Genomic DNA, 26,295 nt, shown 5'->3' with positions numbered 1-26,295 from the left:
GCTCCTGAAATTTTTACAGATATGGGACTTGTAGCAGTTGATAGAGCTTATCAATGACTTTTCTAGGTATGAATTTGATCAAAATCGTTGGAGCCGTTTTCGACAAAATCGCGAAAACCCTGTTTTTGACGACATTTTTGCCATTTTGCCGTCATCTTGAATTACATTTGATCGAAATTGTTCGTGTCGGATCCTTATAGTGTAAGGACCTTAAGTTCAAAATTTCAAGTCATTCCGTTAATTGGGAGATGAGATATCGTGTACACAGACGCACATACACTCATACACACACACACACACACACCACACACACACACACACACACACACACACACACACACACACCACACACACACACACACACACACACACACACATACACACACATACAGACCAATACCCAAAAACCACTTTTTTGGACTCAGGGGACCTTGAAACGTATAGAAATTTAGAAATTGGGGTACCTTAGTTTCTTCCGTAAAGCAATACTTCCCTTACCTATGGTAATAGGGCAAGGAAAGTAATAGCTGAAACTTTACACTATTTTCTCTATTTTGTGTTCCATTTTCTAGTTTTTACTTTCCTTGCCCTATTAGACTACCATAGGTAAGGAAAGTATTGCTTTCCGAAAAAAATTAAGGTACCCCAATTTCTAAATTTTTTATACGTTTCAAGGTCCTATGAGTCCAAAAAAGTGGTTTTTGGGTGTTGGTCTGTATGTGTGTGTGTGTGTGTGTGTTGTGTGTGTATAAGCTGCGTACACATATTCGTGCTTCGAACCCGCACCGAGCACACTCGGTGTACTCCCTCGTACCGCCCTCGTACCGCCCTCGTACCACCATCGAACCACAGTCGCACCGCCCACGCATCCATCATGAACGTTACGGAAGATGTTAGATCTTCTCGTGTTCCCCAGTCGAACCACTGTTGCTCGCCGGTCGATCATCAATCGCTCTGCTGGAGTGACGTTCGGTTGCGGGAGCAGAGCGACAGTCTGTACGCACCTTATGAGTGTATGTGCGTCTGTGTACACGATATCTCATCTCCCAATTAACGTAATGACTTGAAATTCGGAGTTAAGGTCCTTACACTATAAGGATCCGACACGAATAATTTCGATCACTCAACTCACACTTATGCGACTCAGGTCAAGAAGAGACTCGACTCTAGTCGAGAGCATGTGTAATGTGTATTCAAATGGTGACACTCAGACCAGTCAATTCTAGTCTCCGCACATCACCATTTGAAAACACATGCTCTCCACTAGAGTCGAGTCTCTTCTCGACCTGAGTCACGGAAGTGTGAGTTGAGCCTTTGACTACGCCCTGTTTTGATAAGCCAATTCTCTGACTCCAGCTGTTTAAAGTTTAGAACTTACCTAAATCCGAAACTCAGAAACCAGCCTCTGAAGTACGATCTTGAAGAAAAAACATGATCACAATGTGATTCAACAGCTGTTGGAATCATCATGTTATGTTATTGATAATAATTTTCTAGGTAACTTCCCAAATTTGAAAAGGTTAATCAAATATGTAGTGTATACCTAAATTCATTCATCCGGTCGTATATTCTTGAAAAAACAATTATTCAAATATCTTGAAAATTTATTGTGATAAATAGAGAGAAATTTATTTGTCGTGAATAAATTGAACCAATATATAGTAGGTACCTCTTTTCCATTAGACTCAATGTAAGTATAAAAACTTTGCATCAAAATATGGATAAATAATTATGTACATGAATTAAATATAATTAGTGCTCAAACTCTATATAAATATGGTTAACAGATGGTGCCAATGAATTATGATATTTCTATGATAAACGATATGTTGTGAGTATCTTAAGAACTTTGAGCCGGTCGCACGAAAGCAGGTTAGATTTTAGTCGTGATTAATTTCACGAGAACCAATCAGAGAAGCCGTCTTATCAAGAAGGCCTTCTCTGATTGGTTCTGGTGGGATTGATCACGGTTAAAACTTAACGGGGTTTTGTGCAACCGGGCCTTGAAGTTTTCCAATATTTTTGAATCTTATAGCGTGAAGATAATAGTGGCATAGAGAAACAATAGCGTAAGTAGATATCCCATGGTCTAGGGCATTTATGTCGCAACTTTTACTGTTATCTCAAGCCGATAGTCAACGTATTTCTTTCCCATGAAGCAGTGTGACGCTGGTAGTCTCTCATATTGTGCCGTTTAAACACTCTCACCCGGCCAAAACAGTAAAAATCCACAATAATCGACAGTAATCGACTTGAGATAACAGTAAAAGTTGCGACATAAATGCCCTAGACAATGGGATATCTACTTATGCTATCGTTTCTCTATGATAGTGGTCTATGTGTCTACAAATATAGCTTAGCGTAGTCTAGCTGTTTTGTGTCTAAATTTACTTATTCTCTTAAAATTTTACCAGGAAACAAGTTATCAACTCCATGAAATATAGAATTTTACTTGAAATAAACATTAGGTTCAAAAATGTATTCAAGATTTCTGCATTATGATCTATTATTTTTCCAATAAATTATTGATTGATTATGTGAATATCTATGTCATAAAAACTACTGTTATATGCTCATTATCGATTAGCTTATGCTAATGTTGCTTAAGGGTTCATCAATATTTTTATTGCAATTAATTCCTAATCAATAATTAAAATTCAATTCCTTGACATCAGGAGCCTGTTTCATAAAACCCTTGTAATACAGGGCCTGTATTACAAGACTTATAAATTGAAATTCACAATTCTGTAAAACTATGTTTCATAAAAATAATTCTACACTTGTAAAATCACCTGTAATATTTGCCTGTATTACAGTTCCTTTATTTTGAATTAATTTTTTCATTGGCCAGCGAGCCTAATATAATATTTGAACAAAATGCTACTTAAGATGTTTTGGTGGAAAATCCACATTATTAAATTTCTGACGATGGACAGATTGCATTCATGCTAGAAAATAACTTTGTTAATGATAAATAGTTGGGAAATTATAATAACTAGGTCTTCTGAACTTTCATAACTTATTATAATATTTATGTGAGTAGTAATGTTTCAAAAAAAGTTAATTATCGAGTATTAATAATTAAATTAACGACATTGAATTTATTTTATAAAAAACATTATGGACGTACATTTTTTGAATATTTTCCAATAACGCTTTATTGAGGAAAGCTTGATCTAAACCGTTCATTATATTGATAAGTTTCCTGCATCATATTGTAAGAAATTCTGCCCTTGTAAATTCTTGGCCTACGAATAATAACATAGTCATCTTTACCAGAACTAGAACTACTACCTTCATCCATTTTAACACGTTGCCCTCTTAACAAAATGTCGCTTTTCAAGATTCTACCTACACTTGTAAAAGCTTTAGGATGGTCTAAACTATGATAAGTTATTCAACATCTTACAGGTCCAGTAATACAGGAAGCTTCTTTTTATGAAACACAACTATGATAAAGTCATGTATTATTTACTTGTAATACAGGCAAATGTCTTGTAAATTGTTTTACAGGGAAAATTGTTTATGAAACACAAACTTCTAAATTTTACCTGTAATACAGGAACTTTTCCTGTATTACAGGACTTGTAACTTTTATGAAACAGGCCCCAGGTCATAATTCTATAATCACACATTGATTTTTGATAAAAATTTAATGACAAATTGTAAATATAAAAACTATTATGATCTATAACTCCCTATATCATAGCCGATATTTTTGAACATCCTATGTAAGTCTAATGAAACTTCAATAGATTTAAGTATTGTATGTGGAGTGGAGAAGTATATAATTATCTATCATGTATATGAGTATAGTATTTTCAACCTTTTAAGTCCATGGCCCGATTGCACAAAAGTGGGTTAAATTTTAACCGTGATTAATTCCACGTGAACCAATCAGAGAAGCCGTCTTATCAAGAAGACCTTCTCTGATTGGTTCTCGAGAATTAATCACGATTAAATTCTATCCGTGATCAATTCCACGTAAAGCAATCAGCGAAGCTGTCTTTTCAAAAACGCCTTTTCTGATTGGTTCTTGTGAAGTTAATCCCGGTTAAAATTTAACCGGCTTATGTGCAACCGTACCTAAGTATCGTATGTGGAGTGAAGAGTTTATTATTATCTATCGTGTATATGAATATAGTATTTTTAACCTTCTCAGTCTATGACTAAAAATGTAAATAAAGAAGTCTATCATATTGTATTAGTTATTCTTCTTATAAACCGTTTGTATAATAGAATTATTGACTTAAATTTATCTATTTGAAGATGCTTCTCGAATACAATAAAATTTGACCAATGACAATTGATAGAATTTTTTCCTCTTATTGAATATAATATTAAGCATAAACTTGGTTGAGAAATGTATAGCCTACATTTATTCATATTCGAACTATGATTCTGAAAAGATATATCAGTTTCTTACTAGACCTATATTCAAAATGGTAGCTCATGATTAGCTAAGTATAGCTTTTCCTCATGAAACTAGCTAAGAATTCTAGTCACAGCATTTGATTTAAATATCTTTGAATCATAATATTATTTTCAAAACATTCTCAGATAAACTCGCCTGTATATAGAAATATGTATAACAAATGGTTCATTTTATTAGTTTATATAGAGAAGTTCACGTCACAATAGCAGTATTTGATTAACATTGGTGCTACTGTCCTTGTCTATCATTCGACAAACCAGATAGCACTATCATTCTTCAGCTCTGCAAAGATGCTAGATCGTTTCTCAACCATGTAGAAATATAATTAATCAGCAAGATATTCAAACTCAATAATGGAGATTTATTATTCAATCATCTAAGAACATATTATTTCCTCAACAAATATAATATAATTGATTATTCTAAACAGGAATAAATTGTTAATAATACATTAAATCTATCAGCTATCCTCTATAGTGGGCAGTGGCAAGGCATAGAATCGACAACGCTGCTCTCCCATCTTTCTTTACTGTCATTATAACGCGGACTCCTCTATAGACAAACAGAGAGTTCTCTGCTCCTACCGTTCTAAGCTTTGACCATATAAGGTATTTATTATCAAGGTTTCTACAAATTTGTTATGAATCACTTACCTTACGATTACCTATGTTAATTAAAAAACATGTTATACATGGTCTGTATAATAAGGAACCGGACTTATCTCAGGAAATGTTTTATTGGCAAATTATGTACAATTTTTCATTAGAAATCTTCAAAGTTGTCCCCATTGGAGTCGATATCACGCTGATACCGGATTTTCCAATCCTGAACGCTCCCTGGAAGTCGGCAACCTCTATGCTGTCTAGAGCCCTCGTCGTAGCACGTTGAACGTTTTCCAGAGTCCCAAACCGGGTCCCCTTGACTTGTCTCTTGATCTTGGGCAACAAAAAGGAGTCCGGTGGTGCCATATCCGGGCTGTGAGGAGGATTTGGCAACGTTAACCTCTGACTGTTTGGCCAACTGCTCGGTGACGAGCAGGCAGGTGTGCGACGGAGCATTGTCGTGATGAAGGATCCACGAATCGGCAATCACCGGACGGACTCGATGAATCCGGGGGGTTAGTCGATGGAGCACCTCTCTGTAGTACTGGCCATTCACAAAGAGTTTGTGCCACCCAGCCAAACTGTAAACGGCCAATACTACAGAGAGGTGCTCCGTCGACTAACCGCCCGGGTTCATTGAGTCCGTGCGGGGATTGCCGATTCGTGGATCCTCCATTACGACAATGCTCCGTCGCACACCTGCCTGCCGTCACCGAGCAGTTGGCCAAACAGTCAAGGGTAACGTTGCCAAATCCTCCTTACAGCCCGGATATGGCACCACCGGACTTCTTTTTGTTCCCCAAGATCAAGAGACAACTTAAGGGGACGCGGTTCGGGACTCTGGAAAACGTTCAACGTGCTACGACGAGGGCTCTAGACAGCATAGAGGTTGCCGACTTCCAGGGAGCGTTCAGGGATTGGAAAATCCGGTATCAGCGTGATATCGACTCCAATGGGGACTACTTTGAAGATTTCTAATGAAAAATTGTACATATTTTGCCAATAAAATATTCCCTGAGGTCAGTCCGGTTACTTATTATACAGACCCTGTAGGCCTATCAATAGTAGTGATTTCTCGCTAACATCTCTTTGAAATCCCCTAACATCTAACATCTCCCTAACATTAAACATATAACATCTTATCTCCACTCATGACAGCCAATGAAAAAGGCTTCAAATTATTCTATTTTCAATAAATTATTACTAGCTTAAACAAACGATGTTTATTGTAGGTATAATACAACTATGACTAACAAACACTTCATTGTGGAGGATCGATATATTTTTTAAGAAACATGTCTTATGTCAAAATGGAATCAAACTGTAAATAAATTGACAATGTGAGAAGAAGCTCTTTTTTTTCTTACTCGGTCCTGGAATTCGTTTGATTTTTCCAAACATATTGTTCACTCATTGCATGTTTCAAAACCATCTTTTGTTGTTTCAAACACTCACATTTCCACTCACGTGACAACAAAATTAAAATTCGATAAAATTTGATAACATAATATTTAAAACTAACACCTAGGGCAGGTTTCCGAGCTGGAGATTTAGCTGAGTCCTAGACTTCAACCATCAACAGAATTGTATCAATTGTACTGCTGTTATTAGATTAAAAAATGTATTTCTTATTTTTAGAACTCGTGGCAAACAGGTGGAGTCAGAAAATTGGCTTTCCGAAACCGGGCGTAGTCGTATAGTTTTCATGATAATCTTTATTTTCTCATTTCTATAATTATAAACGTTTTTCCTTGACGTAATGAAACATTCCCAAATAATAATTAATAGTTGAAACTTAACACTATTCTCTTCTCATTTTATTTTGTGTTCAATTTTCTAGTTTTTAGAAATTCAATTTGAGCGTGGACTGCGACTGCGCTCCGTTTCGGAAAGCCAATTTTCTAAGGTTGCTAAGGTTGAGTGGTAGAAAGGACTTTCTAGCTCTAACTCCGCCTAATAAAGAGTATTTTCATTTCATTTTCATTTCATTTTCTGACTCCAGCTGTTTAAAGTCTAGGACTATATTAGCTAAATGTTAATTAGCTATTGTTAATTAGATGAATCCCGAGCTCGGAAACCGGCTCTTAGTGAATCAATGTTCCAGGTGACGTAATTGCAAAGTCAAGGGAGAAGAAACTCACGATTGTGAACTTCTTATGTAGAGGGATTGATTGAATGATTTTCTTCCTTTATTTGAAACCTAGAATGTTCGAAGTTAGGGCGCGCCAGCCCTCTCTTACACTTAACCCCCAATAGTTGATAGAAAGATTTTAAATATAGATGATACACACATCATATAAAATTCAACGTTATATCACAGATAAAAGTGATTTTGTTGTGGTAAATTCATAGTTGTAACTTTATCATATACTAGCTGTCAGGCTCGCTTCGCTCGCCAGGGGCTCCGCCCCCTGGACCCCCGACTGGATCATCCAAGAATGAGATCAGCGGGCTCGCTTCGCTCGCCTGCATAATGTAAACATTTTCTGTCTATTACTTGATGAAAGAACTGAGAAAACGCAAAAAAACGCTAATTTTGGGCGTATCTTTGGCGTTATTACAAATTCCTTCCAACACAACATTATTACACCCCAGCTGAGCTTTTGTACTGAATTTGAACATTTTTTGTTCATTTGTTCTCGATAAAGCTGAGAAAATGCTTGAAAAACGCTGGAAAGACGCAGATTTTGGGCGTATCTTTGGAAATTTTTCCAAATCCGTTCTTAGTGCGCCTTTATAGGGCCGACTGGACATACCTACCAAATTTGAGCGTTTTTGGTCCGGTAGATTTTTATTTCTGCGAGTGAGTCAGTCGGTCAGTGAGTGAGTGCCATTTCGGTTTATATATATATATTTTTTTTCCATGTGATAATCATTAAAGGTCTCTAATGTTTCAACAATTCGAAAATCTCCAAGGAGGAGTCCATATTAGGCGTTTTCAGATGAGTCGGCAGGGCAGGAAGATCTCTCATTGGCTGGTTATCAGCTGATTACCGAACGCCAATCCAATTAGCCAATCGGAGAGCTTCCGGCCCTGCTGACTCGTCTGAAAACGCCTGGCATGGTCTCGTCCTAATAGCTCATCATAAACTTATTTTGTAGAGAGGATAAAAATATTACAAATGTCTGTAAATCAATAATTGAACTCTTGTTTGTGTCTTATTGAATTCAGGGTTTTCTTTTCGTTTTCAGCTCTATCAATCTTGAAAGAAATTAAACTCGAGGACAGATTTTGGAAGCAGAATATGTCAAAATTTCAAGGCTTTTTTGAGAAACTATGAAAAATTTGAATTACCCTAAGCATTTCTTTTTAATTATTTTACTGTGAGTACCGAATTCCAATTCAGTTCAATATAGATATATCCCAATCATTTTAAGTTTATTGTTTATTAAGGGACGGATTCAAGGATCTAAATGTTCAAAGAACCCCACACGTCAACCGAAGCTTATTGTGTTCCCAAGTAGTATGTTAGTTAGGCAAACCAATACCTGTGTCCTTTACAACAACCAGGAGTTTTTCCCTATGCTAACATCCCATTCATCACCTGGTTGCAATCCTTGTCGCAATCCAGTGTGATATGCTTGGCAGTCTCTTCAGACTGATTAGTCCTCGTGACCTACGTGAGTTCCACTCCTGGCCTTCTTTGTAGGTCCTTCCGCTGAGGGAGGGGTCGCCAAAATTCCCTCTAGGGTACCTGGTCACCCTCGACTCAGCCTCTTGACCCATATTTGTGCCTGGAGTTTCGCCCATCTCTTGTCTCTTGGGTTTTTCTCTTTGCCCCTCCGAAACTGCCTTGATGGGGCAGATCCCGTGGGTTTGAAGGCAAGGCAACTTCTGGAGTTGCCTTGAGGTCCATTTTAGTCGCCTCCCACGACAAGCAGGGATACTGTTGGTGAATTCTGGTTTTCAACACATTCTTGAGTACGATGATCGACTCAAAGCTCCCCCAACCCACAGGGGGGCATTGTATGTTCACATTCATATAAATTCCAATACCATATAATATCCATATCAGATTTATGTAATGTATGAATTTTTGGCAAATAAATTTCAAATACAATTTTTCAGCTTACTCATTTTTACAATGCTGCTACATTATTATCATAACTCGATAATCATATAAAGCCTACAGTGATATACATTATCTACATCTATAATATACTGAAGGAAAGAACTGGCTTAAACACGTAGGGGATAGGAAATTCACGAATGACGCATCATCACGTCTCAACTACTTAACTGTTAACTTGAAATTTCGCATATAGATTCTCAATTTACCTAAGATGGTTATAGGCCTATTTCAAATTCTCCAAGATTTCAGTAGGTCAAGTTTTCAGTTTTACAAGTTTTCAATTGGGCCCTTGCGAAGCACGAATTACCTGCTATAGTGAGGTTCACGTTATAATGGCAGTGATTGATTAGCAATGGTATTTCTATCCTTGTCCATCATTCAACAAAACAAATGGCGCTATCTCTTCTCGCCTTGCTCTGTTGCCAGATCGTCTTTCAACTATGTAGAATTAATAATTAATTAACAAAATATTCAATCCTAATTATGAAATTTCATTATGGAATATAATAATTTCTTGATTAATAAAATGTGTGGCTTGGTGCAAATACTACCAATGTCATTTTTTCAAAAATGAGTTTAATACACTAATATCGATTATTTTCAGTTCCAGAAGTGCCAATGTCCTATCTCAAAGCAATAAAAAGTTATAACATTTATACTACATTTATACTCATGATTTAGTTAGTTTTAATATTTATTAATTCCACTCTCAGAGTGAAAACTAACAATGAAGACATTTGTTTTTAGATTGTCATTCATACTCCGTGCCAGAACTTCCTTAATGTCGACTTCTGCACTTCTAGCACTCGCATTTCCGTATCGAAATGCCGTAGTTCGAAAACACAAGGTGAACTTTCAAGCTGGTTTGTGAGAAATTTGATATTTTGACATAGGTAGTTCTTGCACCAAGCCACAGAAATATAATTGATTATTTTGAACGAGAATGGACAGTTAATACATCAATAAATCTGTATCAGCTACCGTCTATAGAAGGCATTGACAAGACAGAGGTTCGGCAACGTTGACCTCCCATCTTTCTCCATTGCCATTATAACGTGGACCTCGCTATAGTCTTCAATAATCGAAGACCTTAAAGAGATATAGACCCACAATGCCTATGCCTTCCCAATGATAGCTCTTACTTGAAATTGAAGGCCGCCATTGGGGATATTATATCTATATATTTGTAAGTAATATATCAAAGGCATTGGTAAGTAATAATCTTATGGGTTGCCCCCTCAATGGCCGATTTTAATTCCAAGTACGACACTAGCGCTGCATGTGAGTCTATGCATCTTTAAGGTCTTTGATAATAATCCTCTGTTAGTTTTCCCACACTGTTCATCAAAGCTCATTTCCGCTTTAAACCGGTTATCTCCATCATTTTTATCACTCATACTTCCATTTTTTCCAGATGAAACTCAAAAAGAAACACCTGGAACAACAACTGACAAATTTACGAGATCGTATCCCTCTCCAAAACAACAGCTGTAAATCTGAAGACATCTCCTTTCTCTCTCTCCTCTACCTAATCATGGTGCAAACTTTTGGCACAATTCTCCTATTCCTCTACACCCTAATCAACTTTTGCACAATTATTTTAAGCCTCGTGAAATTTTTCCTAGGCTGGCTGATAAATGTACTCAAAACCCCCACAAAATCGTCAATTCTGATAAAATCGGTGGTGATACTCCTTGAATTTATCGCATTGATGGTGATTGTGTATAAGATTGCATCGGTTGTTTTTGTGCCGATTATAGGCGTTCAACTGACTGTTGCCAATCAGCTGGTGTGGGGAGGGGCGTCATCAGAGGAGGAGGAGGAAGAGGGGAGGGGTCTGTGGTTTAGTGGTGGGGATACAAGGGAGGATACAGGTGAAGAGGGGAAGGCTGGAGAGGAGTCTATGAAGGTTTGTAAATAGTTTTCGATTTTATCTTATCGTATCTTGAATGTGAGATTTATTTGAAACTGTAGGATTCGTTTATCCATCAATATTCAGAATTGTTGATGTTTAAAATATAATTGACAATACTGTCTATAAGTAGTATAGTTATACACTCAGGCCCGGTTGCACGAAAGCCAGTTAAACTTTAACCGTGATTAATTTCACGAGAACCATTCAGAGAAGGCTTTTCTGAAAACGTTTTCAATCTTGTGGCATTTAATCATGATTGAAATGTAACTGGCTTTTGTGAAACTGGGCTATAGTATTTCAAGGTCCGTTTACTGCAGTGGAGGCTTAGATCGAATTGATTAGATGAAAAATTGATTAAGAAGATATTCCATGGTATAGGGCGTTCATGTTACAAATTTCACTGTTAACTGAAGCCGATAGTCCTAGTAGTTGTTTTTGGTGAAGCTATGTGACGCTGGTAGTCTCTCATACTGTGCCCTTCTTACACTCTTACACTCCCAACAACACAGTAATAATAGACAGTAGTCGACAATAATTTTGAACATGAACGACCCATACCATGGAATATCATAGGTTTACAATAATTTATCACTGAACAATACAGAACCTTCAATAGTATTTTCATTTTCAAGATGGTTGATGATGAAGAACAAGAAGAAATTGCCCTAGAAGAAGAATTAGGAGATGAAGAAACTTGAAAAAGAGTTTTTCGAGAATGTTTTTGACAGAATCGATTTATGTTTGTGTAAAATGTGTGCAGAATAAATTATCTGAATTATGAGATTGAAGTTGCACGATTAATTATATCCTATACTATTTAACAAGCAGCTTCTGTTTATATGTTTGGATGTTTGGATGTTTAAATGTTTAGATGTTTAGATGTTTATATGTTCATGTTTGTATTTTACCGGATCTCGAAGACGGCTCTGACGATTCTCACGGAATTCAGATCATAGTAGGTTTATAATATAAAGATTCGATTGCACTAGGTCTCATCCCTGAAAAAACACGCTGAAGGGCATTAAAAGGATAATTATTATTCATCCTTGGAAAAACATCTGATAATTATTCCGTCGTCTATTGGTGAAGGAAGTGAGAGAGCGAGTTCATGTGTGTGGGACTGTGTCAAAATTATGACTCAGCTGTTGAACTTTTGTAATCATTCAATCAGGTACTTAATGCCGGTTGCAAAAAAGCCGGGTTATTTTCAATCCTGATTAATTATTCCAGTAGATCCATCTTTTTGGAATGGTCTTCTCTGATTTGGTTCAAGTGGAGTTTATGAGGATTAAAATTTAACCGGCTTTTGTGCAACTGGGCCTTTGTGAGGGAAATTTTTGCATTCCTCTGGGAATTAGTCTCAATTTACTGTTATTAGATGGAACATTTCTGTATGAATGTTATTATAATTTCTTCTTTCGTAATAAATTGTGTATGCTTTTGTACTCCAGAGCGAAGCTCGGTCCTCGATATTTCATAATAATATGCAATGAGCTGCTAATATTATTAACAATGGATGAAAAACTATTGTGAAATCCAAGTTATAATGGCAGTGAAAATGATAGGACGGCATAATTGCCAAGTTTCTACTCTCACCGTCTCTTATCATTCAAATACAGATTGAAATTTACATTGTTGAAAAACCGATTCGGCGAGGTTACAGAGGTAGAAAAGGCAATCGCTATCTGCCTTTTTATCTGAGGAGAAAATTGAGTCAAATTCTCCCAACATCAAATTACTAGCAAAGAGAAAAGATAGCATAAAAATATATCCCATGGCATAGGTAGTTCATGCTTCAAATTTTCAGCCAATGTTTTATTGGCTGAAATTTGAAATATGAATGCTGTACCATATGAATGATGGACAAGGATAGTAACACCAATGTTAATCAAATACAGCCATTATAACGTGGACCTCACTGCAGTAAGTTCTAATCCATTTTTATGACGTATAATAAAAATAGGTGATTGTATAATACTGTGTATAATATGCTCTACTTTGGAGTCAATCTTTATGACTAACTTGTGTATCATTGTAAGTCCAGTTACACACACATCGGTTTTTGGATGTACGATGTTTGCCGTCCTTATAGATTCTATTAAGGTGCGTACAGACTTTCGCTCTGCTCCGCAACCGAACGTCACTCGAGCAGAGCGATTGATGATCGACCGGGGAGCAACAGTGGTTCGACCGGGGAACGCGAGAAGAGCTAACATCTCCCGTAACGTTCATGATCGGCGCGTATATCTGTACGCAGCTTTAGATCGAACAGATGATGTTTGTCAAGCTCAGATTGATCTGATAGAATTCATGCCAATGACGGGCAAAAATCGTACGAACAAAAATCTATGTGTGTGAAACTGGCTTAATTGGAATTGATTGATGGTTCAAAACACTCTTCAAGGGCCGGTTTCCGAGCTTGTGATTTTGCCAAGTTTCAAACTTTGAACAGCTGGAGTCAGAAATAGTATATTTCGCACCTATAGCAGAAAATGATATTTTTCCGGCTCGAAATCGGTTTTCAAGTCCGAGGCCGTAGGCCGAGCACTAGAAAAGATTGAGAGCCGGAAAAACATTTTTGCCCGTGGTGCGAACGCTATTTTTTGTCACACACAAAAATAAACAATATATATGAGAATAGTTGTTTTCTAAGCACTTCCGAAAGCAAAACAGGAAGGTCATAGCTCTAGCAAATCTGAGGTAATCTGAATATCAGGAAATTGTCCAAGTATTTTTATTTTTTATTCTGATTTGTCTAAATAACCTAAAAGATTATGTTCAACTATGTAAGAGGTTGAGTTTATACTTTTTATTCTTCCAAATGACAATAAGATAATATTATTATAAATGTTTTGATTCTTGAATAATAAACACAAATAATGGAAAGTTTTTTGATCAGCTGTTTTTTGATCACCTTTCTTAGTTCCATGTTAGCGGCTGGAAAGTCTATTCTTTCCGGCCTTGGCTGGAAAGAAACCTGTTCTGACGTCAGACGAGAGTCGTCTGCAAACAATGTCTTTCAGATCTACGTAGGGACTGGAAAACAGTTGCTTTCTGTGCAGTGGCGAAAATCATTATTTTCTCAGTTCTAGAATTGGAAAAGTGTTTCCTTGACGGAATTAAACAATCCTAAATAATTTAAAAAAAAAACTGAAACTTTTCACTATTCTCCCTCCATTTTATTTTGTGTTCAATTTTCTAGTTTTTCGAAATTTAATTTGAACTTAGACTGAGACTAAGTCCCGTTTTGAGAGCCAATTTCCTGACTCCAGCTGTTTAAAGTCTAGAACTTTGCTAAATCCCGAGCTCGAAAACTGACCCTTAACTATTAAGCCCCGCACACACACACACATCGATATTTTGCCGTCCTTATAAATTAGATTGTTATTTCAAACATATTATGTTTGTCAAGTTTCGTTCAATCTGATAGGACGACAAAATATCGTACAAACAAAAATCGATGTGTATATGCGGGGCTTTAAACATCTTGGAACTGAAAACCTTTGGAGTGTAAATCAAAATTATTGCATTGAAATACTGAAACATCACTTACAGGTCACACCAAATAGAAGGATTTATGAAGAAGACTACACTCCTTATCGAGAACCATTTTCGAAAGAAAAGGAGATAGAGGAAGACATGAAAATAGAAGGAGACACAATACAACAAGTTGTTAAAGAAGAGTTTTATTCAGAGCACATTCTAGACGACAAAAGCCTAATTAAAATAAATTGTGGAGCAGAGGCTTTCAATAGTACTCATATTAAGAGAAAAGTCATCATTTTCAAAGAAGGGATGAATATCCGAGATGTCAGATTGTTGTGTAATTCATAAGTGAGAATAAATATGTATTTGTTATTCAGGAAAGTGTACATTTCAGATATTTTTAAGTTTAATTGAACAAGAATCATGATTTGTTTTGAAAAATAGCGTTGAATTCCATTAAAAAATATGACTGAATCGAAATTTTATGAATGTCATTATAATGTCATTATATGAATGTCAGAATATTATTTCAATTTAGAGAAAATATTGGGTGACCGAGCTTCGCTCTGGAGTACAAAAGCATAGAAAATTTATTACGAAAGAGAAAATTATAATAATTATATTTATAGGTTATACAGAAAGCTTCTATATAATCACATTGGGATTGATAATTCCCAGTGGAATGCAAAAATCTCTCCTTCGATCTCTCCAATCGATCCTTCTCTCTCCACATTTCTTCCTCCTTTTCTCTCTCATCACCTCTTCGTCTCCCTGCATCTCATTCTCCCCCTCTGTCTTCTTCTCTTTCTCCCTCACTTTCCACTTTCCTTCTCCTCACTTTCTCCCCACCACGTCCCTATCATCATTCAAACAAATTCCAAAAGGAGAAAAATTATCAAGTTAACTACTTTTTCCACTAGACAATGATCTACTTGAGGAATTAAAAAGAAGTACATCATTGTCTTGTGGGAAAAGTAGTAATTAACTTGATAATTTTCTTTCTTTTGGAATCTATTTCTCACCTTGGTTTTCCAAAGATTTTTATCAATTTTTCCTTGTTTTCATCATCGGAGTCAGTCCTACCCCGTTCTCTCATTGATACCCCGGATTTCAAATTTAAAGCTGTACTTGAATTAGATTTTGGGTCCCCTTGTTTCTCTCTCATCTCAAGGTTCATCTTATTTGGAATTTTCTTGAATTTTTCGTGAATCACCTTTCACTAAAGCTTTACCTAAACTAGATTTCCAATTTTCTTGAATTTTCTGCGAATCACCTCCGCCCAAAGCTTTATACAGACTGGATTTCGATTTTTCCTGAATTTTTCTCGAACCTTCAACCTTTCCCGCAGTTTGAGGCCGGTACCCACTAGACGTCAGTTTACTTCTAACCCCTCGTAAACCGGCTGTTGACGGTCTTAAAACCATGGTTAGCTCGGAATTTGTTGTAATCTTTACGGGGAAGTGGTTTTGGCGGAGTGTCTGATTCGTAGAGGACATCTGAGAGATTTCTGGATGGATTAATGTGGAAAACTCGTCCGAAATTCGGGTGAATTCTGGCTGTGCTCTGACTGTTGTTGATTATGTGGTTTTGTTTGGCTGTCATCAGTCTGCGAAAGTGATGTACCTGCGGAAAAAATTATGAGAATTGAAAATAGGAAGACTTATCACAATCATGGTTTCAATCAAATTTGAGGTCAGTTTCCGAGCTCGGGACTTGACTGAACTCTAGACTTTAAACAGCTGGAGTCAGATAATTGGCTTTTCCTACAGTTACGTTGAAAAGTAGCCATTGCTGCACTGATTACAGAACGCAAAGAATCACTTTTCCGCTCTAGTGCGGGAAAAATTTTTCTGCACTCCAGATTTGCAACATGGCAACGCAAAATACTTAGTAGGTTATATGGAGCAACAGTGCAGCAAAATCAAAATGAAGTTGGTAACAGTGACTGCTGTAGCTGCTATAGTGAGCAGAGGTGCAACGAAGCACAACGAGCAAATTATTAATTATTATATATTATAACCAAGGACAACATTTTTATTCAATTTGACAATGAATTAAGGTTTTTATCAATAATAAAATTACACAGAAAAACATTTGATGCATTTTAGGCAATTTTACCCATAATTACCCACTTTTCATATTCAATGGTAACTGTAGGAAAAACTTAATGTGAAATACGTGCGCAAAGTTCCTCTGCTGCACTCAAGAAACCATTCCGCCCTCGCCTACGGCTCGGGCGTAAACGTTTCTTTCGGTGCAGCAAACTGTCACTTTGCGCACTAGTTGCACAAATAACTATTTCGCCACACTGCACAGAAAGCAGCTGTTTTCCAGTCCCTACGTAGATCTGAAAGACATTGTTTGCGGCAAAGACCATTTATGGCCAAACGCGTAGGTAGAATTCTATGAGATTCTACGATTCTACGAGGCAGGAGTAATCCTTTTTCAACTGCACATCGATGTATACACAAAGACCTTAAAGATGCATAGACTCACATGCAGCGCTAGTGTCGTACTTGGAATTGAAATCCGCCATTGAGGGGGCAACCCATAAGATTATTACATACCAATGCCACCAATGCCTTTGTGATCTATAGTATTACAAATATTATTTATATAATATCTCGTACTAAAATACCCCAATGGCGGCCTTCAATGGTGGCATTTCAAGTAAGAGCTATCATTGGGAAGGCATAGGCATTGTGGGTCTATATCTCTTTAAGGTCTTTGGTTTGCAGACGACTCTCGTCTGACGTCAGAACAGGTTTCTTTCCGGCTAAGGCCAGAAAGAGTACCCTTTCCGGCCGCTAAATTTCAAGTGTTCCAAAACAGCTGATCAAAAAACTTTCCATTATTTGAGTTTATTATCCAATAATTGGAACATTTATAATAATATCATCTTTATTGTCATTTGAAAGAATAAAAAAGTATAAACTCAACCTCCCACATAATTGAACATAATCTTTCAGGTTATTAAGACAAATCAGAATAAAAAATAAAAATACTTGGACAATTTCCTGATATTCAGATTACCTCAGATTTGCTAGAGCTATGACCTTTCACTTTTGCTTTCAGAAGTACTTAATAAACAATTATTCTCATATATATATTGTTTATTTTTCTGTGTGGCGAAAAATAGCGTTCGCACCACAGGCAAAAATGTTTTTCCGGCTCTCAATGTTTTCTAGTCCTCGGCCTTTGGCCTCGGACTTGAAAACCGATTTTGAGCCGGAAAAGTCTCATTTTCGGCCCTAGGTGCGTAATATACCATTACAAAACATAGTTTTCATGATAATCCATATTTTCTCATTTCTATAATTGGAAACGTTTTTCTTCGACAAAATGAAACATTCCTAAAAAATTCAAAATAGCTCAAACTTTACACTATTTTGTTATTCTGTGTTCAATTTTCTAGTTTTTCAAAATTTAATTTAAACGTGGACTACGACCACGCCCCTTTTTGGAAAGCCAATTTTCTGATTCCAGCTGTTTAAAGTCTAGAACTTAGCCAAGTCCCGAGCTCAGAAATTGGCTTCTAATCTTTCATTAAGTATGGTGATAACCATAGAGAAACAATAGCGTGAGTAGATATGCCATGGTATAGGGCGTTTATGTCGCAACTTTTACTGTTATCTCAAGCTGATAGTCCATGTAATTCTTTCCCGTGGAGCTGTGTGACACTGGTAGTCTCTCATATTGTGCCGTTCATACACTCTTACCTGGTCAAAACAGTAAAAATCGACAATAATCGACTGTAATCGGCTCGAGATAACAGTAAAAGTTGCGACATGAACGCCCTATACCATGGCATATCTACTTACGTTATTGTTTCTCTATGATATAACTACCACTATTTCATTATCAGAACAAAACAGAAAGTGAAAATTATCCATCTAGTGGTTAATCTTTTTCTTTCTCTCATTTTTTTTCTTCTTCTCCTCCTGTCATCTTGTTCTTTTTCTCCTCCTGCCATCTTCTTCTTCTTCTCCTCCTCCTGTTTTCTTCTTCTTCTTCTTCTTCTTTTCAGCCTTTTCTCACTCAGGTGAGGTCGGCGTTTAGGGTCAGTCTCTTCCAGGATTCTCGATTATGGGGCTTTGTTTGATGATAGACAAACCTTCTCTCCAAGACCTTGGGCGATAAAATTATCCTATTTCTTCCTGGGTTTGATCATTTCTAGTGATAATAATTTCTTCTATAGTGATCAATATTGATGAGAATTTCCTCACCTGTGATTGGCTAATCAAGAACGGTTTCCTGCACACCAACCATAGCAGCAAATGATTACATGAGGATGCCGTCATGGAGCCCCAGTACAGGAAATAGTCCGATGCAAACTCATGAACCAAATCGCCGACTCCGATTGGTGGATCCATCTGCACTTTGTTCTCCAAATCTCCCACAGATAGCGCTGATAGGTAGCTGCATACTTTATCCAATGCTGGGTCACCTTTTTTCTCCACCTGAAAAAAAATTGAAAATTGAGTAAAATTTCATAAAAAGTGTACTCAAGTACACCTTGAAGCCCAAGTTTCAATTTTCCTTCTAGATTTTTCAGAATAAATGTTCATATTTCATTCATGGGACATATATTAATATGGAACTATAATCATAGAGAAACAATAGCGTAAGTAGATATCCCATGGTATATCGTTTATGTAGCAACTTTTACTGTTATCTCAAGCCGATTACTGTTCGATTATTGTCGATTTTTACTGTTTTGCTATAATGCTTTGATCTAGAGAGACTACCTACCTCTACGAAACAGATGGTTAAAATTAGCAACTAAATTAATAACCAGTCCAATTTTGTCAGGTTAGCATTAAGTTTGAGGAATGTTTCTAAACAAGATTTGAGCTCTGTCAGTTTATTGGGATAGCACCAAGTTGAAGAACTTATCTGTACTATAATAAAGGAAAGAACTGGCTCATACCATAACCTCCGTAAACAAAGCCGTAGTGCATTCGTGTGACGTCAGAACAGGTAGGGCTCCTACACCAATAAAAATTCGTTGATTTCAGCTGATCTCTATCAGCTTGTGTTTTATTGGTGTGGGAGCCCTACCTGTGCTGACGTCACATGAATTGGCTTTGTTTACGGAGGTAGTGCTCATACAGGTACAGGATGGGAAAATTATGTTTGACGTATCATCACGTCTGAACTACTGGACTGATTCACTTGAAATTTTTCATACAGATTCTTAATTAACCGAGGATGGTTCCAGGCCTATTTCAGACTCTTCAAGATTCCATTCGTTCAAGTTTTCAGTTTGTCAAATCTTAAAATAAAACCTTGGGCAAAGCACGGGTTAACTGCTAGTAGAGAATATAGAGAAACAATCAAAGATGTAATATTGTAAATACAAATTATATGAGTATGGTGAGGTACTTATTTTATTTAGTATGGTGATGTATTTATTTTATTAATTCATCATTTTACAAAGGCGACTTTCTAGAACTATTTAAAGCCTAGGTGATGATGATGGGATGTATCATACTTACAAAAAACATTGGTCTATTTATTGATACAATGAACGCATGTTTTTGGAAACTGAAAAACTCACCTTCGATGCAAAGACGAGTACAACCGCTCCATCCTTGTGTTTTAGAGCCTCAGTTCTTTTGCCGTAATCGCATTTGTAGAATAAAGCGTGTATTTCCACAGGAAATCTACAAATTATCAATAAACTCATAAATATTAATCTACAAATATTCATAGATTCATGAAAATTAGAATAAGAATTGCTACAAATTCATACATTACAATAAGCGTTTCAGGAAGGATAGTTGAACAAAAGTACATGTAACTTATCTCAAATTAAAATTATTTAGGGCAGGTTCCCGAGCTCGGGATTTAGCTAAGTTCTAAACTTGAAACAGCTGGAGTCAGAAAATTGGCTTTCCAAAACGGGGCGTGGTCGCAGTCCACGTTTAAATTAAATTTTGAAAAACTAGAAAATTGAACACATAATAAAATGAAGAGAAATAGTTTAAAATTCCAGCTCATTTTAAATTATTTAGAAATGTTTCATTTTGTCAAGGAAAAACTTTTCTAATAATAATGAAAATGAGAAAATAAAGATTTTCATAAAAACTATGATTACGCCCAGTTTTGGAAAGCCAATTTTTTGACTCCAGCTGTTAACCTGGGGTTACAGGTAGCCCTAAGTCTAGAGCTTAGCTGAATCCCGAGCTCGGAAACCGGCCATAGGAGAGAATCTTCTATAAAAGATTGATCTGAGAAAATTCTTTGATCAGATGTCATCTAGGGATGGGTATCGAAAGACAAAACATCGATGTTTTTTTTACTTTAACATCGATAAGTGAAAAACATCGAACAGTAAACATCGATGCATCGCCGTACATTTACGGATGATATTACGAAGACTATTATACAGAGTATTTCAGAAGTAGTGTCGAACATTCTAGGGTATTGTTCCTGGATGATGGGAGACTACAAATGTCGTATTTGAAGTGTCCAAAACTCAGCGGTTATCCTTATAGCTACCATTTTCTTTTTTTCACTTAGGAATTTTTATCTCAAAATTGAATAATTTTGAATAAATAAATACTCAAAAGCATCAGAAACGATGAATGAATAGATTTTCATTAGTATTAATAAAGTGAAAATGATACAATGTACAGTATATGATACTTTACACTTATTCTTGATAAAAATTATAAAACGGGGCGAAATCAATTTGATTGAACCCACAACACTTCTGTTAATAAGCTTACAGAGTATTAGTTTATTATTTTGTATAGATATAACTCAATTTGGAAGTTGATTGATTCATTGGTATATTTTTATCATAATCTCGAAATACTTAATAGTACAAAAAAACTTCTAAAGTGACTACAATTTTATCTGAAGCTATTGTTCCAATATTTCAACAGTTACTAACTGGAATTACAGCAATTTTGTCAGGTCAGGTTGTGACTAGAAAGATACATCAACTCTATTATAGGTAGTTTACAAGATTTGTCATCTTCATAGTTAAGTCAGAAACCTCTCGGGATATCCTCGAAAATTCTGTCTGGAATTTCATCCTAAGCTAATTTTAGCAATCATTGTTACTCATATCGTATTCATTCAATACCTGATAGTTTTATTTAGAAAATGGAAATGATTAAAGTTTTTTTATATGGATATCTACACTCCTTACAATACGAGGACCTCTATTCCAGAGCTAGATTAATTGGTATGATGAGGAAAGCACTTGTAATAAGAAAAAACTGTTTCTTCCTAAGAAACGAAGAATCCGACCTCTTATTTAATTCTAAATAAGTATCCAACCTTGACAAGAGCTACAGAAGTTATGTAAATCTTCAAGAGTATCCAACAGTCTCACATAAAAATACAGAGAGCCTAAATGAAAAATTCATTTTAGTTGGGAAAAACATCGGATGACCGATGTCTAGGTAAAACCATCGATAAGTGAAAAACATCGAACAGTAAACATCGATGTTTGATGTTGAAACATCGATGTTTTTAAACATCGATGTATCGATACCCATCCCTAGTCATCACTAGAGAAAACCACGGTATGTAGAAGAAGACGGTAGGTGTCACGCGCATGTTTGTGCTAAATTCCGGTGTAGCTGACGTCATTTTATATCCAATCATCGGTTTTAAACAAATGAGTTTCATAAATATTGCCAATACGTGTTAAAAACGTCGGTTGGTGGCGATGATGCAATGTAATTGGCTGGCCACTGCGCACACATTTCACGACCACTACCATTTTCATCTAAATACCGTGGAGAAAACTAAGACAAAAGATTGAAATACGTTCACCCAGTTGCACAAAAGTCTGTTGACTTCTAATCCTGATTAAATGCCGATTAAAGAGCCAATCAGAGAAGTCTTCTTTCGAGAAAAATTAGCAGGTAACCCGTGCTCCGCAAGGGTCTAATTGAAAACTTCATCTACTGAAATCTGGAAAATTTTAAGTAGGCCTATAACCATCCTCGGTAAATTGAGAATCCATAATTATGAGGGATTTCAAGTTTATCAGTTCAAACGTGATGATGCATCATTCGTGAATATCATATTCCGTACGTGTTATTTACATTATTTTATTTTATTTCCAAATTTTTCCTATAGTTTTACTCACGTTTTCTTATTGTAAGTATGCTTTCCACCTATAAAGTCCTTTCTGCCCCAGATAAAGTGTAATTGGGAAAACGTGTAGTTGCCTAAGAGAGGTCCTCCGCTTATAAATGGTCTCTTCTTATCGGCCCAGTGTGTTGTCAAAATTACTGCAAGTAAAATTTTTTTAAAAATATTAAATAATGATTGAAATTGATGAGAAATTTTATCAATTATGATTCAACTAACGTCATCAATTTCAAATTTCTTCTTCTTCTTCACTTCAAGGATTAAAAATATGATAGGAATCGAAGTGTGAGAACTCAAACGTGAATACAAACTTATTTATTAATGAGTGATAATATTTTGAACATAATTAAATTTTCAATTATCATTATATTTTCCAAAATATCTATCTGATGACTGATCATTGTTACATGCAGATAAAAAGTGATAAAAGCTACTCACACAAACATCCTATAGTGAGGTGCACGTTATAATAGTAGTGGAGAAAGATAGGAGAACAACGTTGCCGCTCCTCTGTCTTGTCAATGCCTTCTATAGACGCTAGCCGATACAGGTTAATTGATGTAGCCGATCAGCTCATCTACTCCTCTTACCGATTTTGATAGGTACTATGTATATATTTTCCTTATACTCATCATCAATATATTGCTCATAATTTATCATTGTTCAAGTTCTAAATTTTATTTGTGTGCCATGTTAAAGCTGTATACCGCAATAGTTGTATTATACTACTTCAATTCAAACATATAATATACTTTCTCCACTAAATTTAATTGACTTTTAATAAATTTAATCAACTTTTATCTTTCAAGTTATAATGTAAATATTTATCATTTTATTTCTAGTATCAAGTTGTTTTTCATCAGAACTCTTTCCCCACACACAGACTTGTCTATGTGGAGAAAATTCACAAGTGTTTTGTATTATTTATACATGTGTACTGTATTAATATTGTAATGATTTGTGAACAAACTCAATTTGAATTTGAATTTGAAATTCATGTAATATCAACTGTTCATTCTCGTTTAAAATAATCAATTATGTCTCATCAAGCAAGAGATTATATTATTCAATAATTACATAATGAATTTACATAATTTAGATGAAATATTTTGTTAATTAATTATCAATTCTACATTGTTAGAAGACGATCTGGCAACAGAGCAGAGCAAGAAAGAGATAGCACTATCCGCTTTGTTGAATGATAGACAAGGATAGCAATTCCATTAAACACTGCCATTATAACGTGGACCTCACTATACTATAGACAGTTTTTGTGCCTGTTGCCCAAAAGCCGGTTAAGTTTTAATCGTTATTAATTCTACGAGAAGCAATCAGAGAAACCGTCTTATCAGAAAGACATTTTCCGATTGGTTCTTGTTGAATTAATCATGGTTAAAGTTAACTGGCTTTTGTGCAACAGTGCCTCTGTGAACGTTTGCTTTTCATCATTCCTATGATCTATGTAGCCTATATTGAATGAAAATAAATAATATATGTCTATGTTTGAAAAAGAAACAAAAAACTGTAGAATAATTCATTTACCTGATTTTCCGGTATAAGTAATCTTCATAGAGGAAGGTACTGAGTTGAAATTTTTCCATATAATCTCGGGTAGACTTATATGAATCATAGAGTCCAAATTCAGGTCTATTGGGAATTCTACAGTATAATCTTTATTAGCCAGCTCTTGAATTTCTTCAGCGGATTCAGGTGAGGTTTCATCTGTGTTTCAATTACAAAAATAAATTTAATAATATTTTCCTCCACCTACTGTCAAAAGTACTTACTTTACTCCCTGAAACATGATACTAAAGTGACACTTTTTCGCTCTCGGTACTAAAAAACAGAAAAACTCCCTAGGGAGTAAAAGTGACTCCATTTAAATAACATGGGAAGCATCTCTATTTTAAAAACGTACATTTGGAATGGGTCAGAAGGTCTAAGCTCAGATGAGGAAGCATATAGAGTAGTCATTAAACCAACTAAATTCAATACCTCAACCAGACATTTGATCGATATATAAAATTTATGTTTGTATGCTGAAATTATATTACAAACTTCATATCACTATAGGTACTAAAAAAATGTATATATTTTTTTATTTTATTCCATGCTCTTCAAAATATCAGCCAACGAATATTACTTATTAACTAATCAAATTTAAAACGGGAACTTCATCATGGCTGTAGTTTTGGCTGTCATTGTTGTTACAACTTTAGCCGACAGATAGTGCTGTCGGAGGAGAACTATGATTACAAGCCAGCTGTTTCTGTTTACTTTTCAGATTATGATGTAACACATTGTTTGGTCACATACGTTTTTAAAAATTATTTTATTAGCAGTTTTTATAAAAAATGTAGGTGGAGGAAAAATGTTGTGTATATCACGAGTGAAAAATGTTTTTTCTCCCTCAGGAAAATTGTTGCCCTCGGCTTCGCCTCGGGCTTCAAACTTTTCCCCTCAGGGAGAAAAAACAGCACTTTTCACTCTAGATATACAAATAACTATTTATTATTAGTTTTTAGTTGATGGTGTGTTTGTAGGATTAAAAACTATTCAAACTCTGAGTGCCAGTTGCACAGAAGCCGGTTAAATGTCAAGCATGATTGATTCCACGAGAACCAATCAGAGCCATTATAATTTTGTCTTTTGAAAAAGGCTTTTTCCACGAGAACCAATCAGAGTAGCCGTCTTTTGAAAAAGGCTTTCTCTGATTGGTTCTCGTAAAGTTAATCACGGTTCAAATTTAACCGGCTTTTGTGCAACCGGGCCAGAGGAGAAAAATAGAGTAAAATTCTCCACACATCAAGTACTAGCAAAGAGAAGATAACATAAGAAGCTATACCATGGTATAGGTGGTTCATGCTCCAAATTTTCTGCCAATATTTTATTAACTCAAGCCGGTAACTGTCGACTAGTGTCCATTATTACTTTGTAGATGGAAGTGTTAGAGTGTAAGAAGGGCACAGTATGAGAGACTACCAGTGTCACATAGCTTCACCAAAAACAACTACTAGGACTATCGGCTTGAGATAACAGTGACATTTGAATCATGAATGCGCTTTACCATGTATCTTCTTATCTAGCTGTGCTGTATCTTCTTATGATATTTTTTCTCCATACTAGGCTACTAGTGATTATCTAGTGTTCTAATGGAATTCGAACCATGTCAAAGAAAGGAAGAAATGTGAGTAGAAATATGGGGTGGAGATTATTAAAACTATAAACTATATACATTTTATAAAACTTTTACCTCAAATTGGAATATTATTAATACTATAGAGAGTCCACGTTATAATGGCAGTGTTTGATTAGCAATGGTATTGCTATCCTTGTCTGTTATTCAACAAAGCGGATAGGGCTATCTCTTTCCGCTTTGCTCTGTTGTCAGGTCGTCTTTTATCAATGTAGAAATCATAATCAATTAACTGAATATTTCATCTTGATTATGAACATATATTATGAAATTATTGAAGAATATAATTTTTTTGCTTAATGAAATATAATTGATCATTTTAAACAAGGATGAACAGTTAATATTACATCATTAAACCTGTCTCATCTACCGTCTATACAAGACAGAGGATCAGCAACGTTTTTCTCCTATCTTTCTCCACTGCCGGTTGTGTGTTAATGGGAAGGATATTTTATATTCTTCTAAGAGAA

The 26,295-nt window shown here is 35.7% G+C and overlaps 2 protein-coding genes across 5 annotated transcripts in view; one reads left to right on the top strand and one right to left on the bottom strand.

The window, feature by feature from the left end:
• The first annotated feature begins 1,301 nt into the window (after positions 1-1,301).
• On the top strand, positions 1,302-14,986 carry LOC111049249. 4 transcript variants are annotated; one of them, XM_022335281.2, is made up of 4 exons: positions 1,308-1,690; positions 8,230-8,361; positions 10,525-11,019; positions 14,581-14,986. In XM_022335281.2, exons 3-4 carry the CDS (start codon positions 10,525-10,527, stop codon positions 14,857-14,859), a joined length of 774 nt encoding a protein of 257 aa, XP_022190973.2. In that variant the 5' UTR covers positions 1,308-1,690; positions 8,230-8,361; the 3' UTR covers positions 14,860-14,986. The 4 variants fall into 4 exon arrangements, with proteins under 4 accessions (XP_022190974.2, XP_039290875.1, XP_022190973.2 ...); XM_039434942.1 differs by lacking the exon at positions 14,581-14,986 and adding an exon at positions 11,658-11,847 and having other exon boundaries at positions 1,312-1,690; XM_022335282.2 differs by lacking the exon at positions 8,230-8,361 and having other exon boundaries at positions 1,302-1,690; positions 14,581-14,889.
• Positions 14,691-26,295, bottom strand: part of LOC111049250 (carbonic anhydrase 1) — a 12,817-nt gene continuing 1,212 nt past the window's right edge. The window contains exons 2-6 of the mRNA XM_039434940.1: positions 24,172-24,351; positions 22,625-22,769; positions 20,072-20,177; positions 18,738-18,971; positions 14,691-16,134 (exon numbers count right to left, since the gene is read on the bottom strand). Of these exons, the coding sequence (XP_039290874.1) occupies positions 15,895-16,134; positions 18,738-18,971; positions 20,072-20,177; positions 22,625-22,769; positions 24,172-24,351 (905 nt within the window). The 3' untranslated portion in view covers positions 14,691-15,894. The remainder of the gene's footprint in view (positions 16,135-18,737; positions 18,972-20,071; positions 20,178-22,624; positions 22,770-24,171; positions 24,352-26,295) is intronic.

Source organism: Nilaparvata lugens, chromosome 8, assembly GCF_014356525.2.
Source record: "Nilaparvata lugens isolate BPH chromosome 8, ASM1435652v1, whole genome shotgun sequence".
Classification (NCBI taxonomy): Eukaryota; Metazoa; Arthropoda; class Insecta; order Hemiptera; family Delphacidae; genus Nilaparvata; species Nilaparvata lugens.
The sequence above is the reverse complement of the archived record's forward strand: the minus strand, read 5'-3'. Positions and strand labels throughout refer to the sequence as shown.

Coding starts and splice junctions, on each gene's coding strand:
- LOC111049249 (XM_022335281.2), top strand. CDS start 10,525: ATGAAACTCAAAAAGAAACACCTGGAACAACAACTGACAAATTTACGA. Junction 11,020..14,580: donor CTGGAGAGGAGTCTATGAAG/GTTTGTAAATAG, acceptor CATCACTTACAG/GTCACACCAAATAGAAGGAT.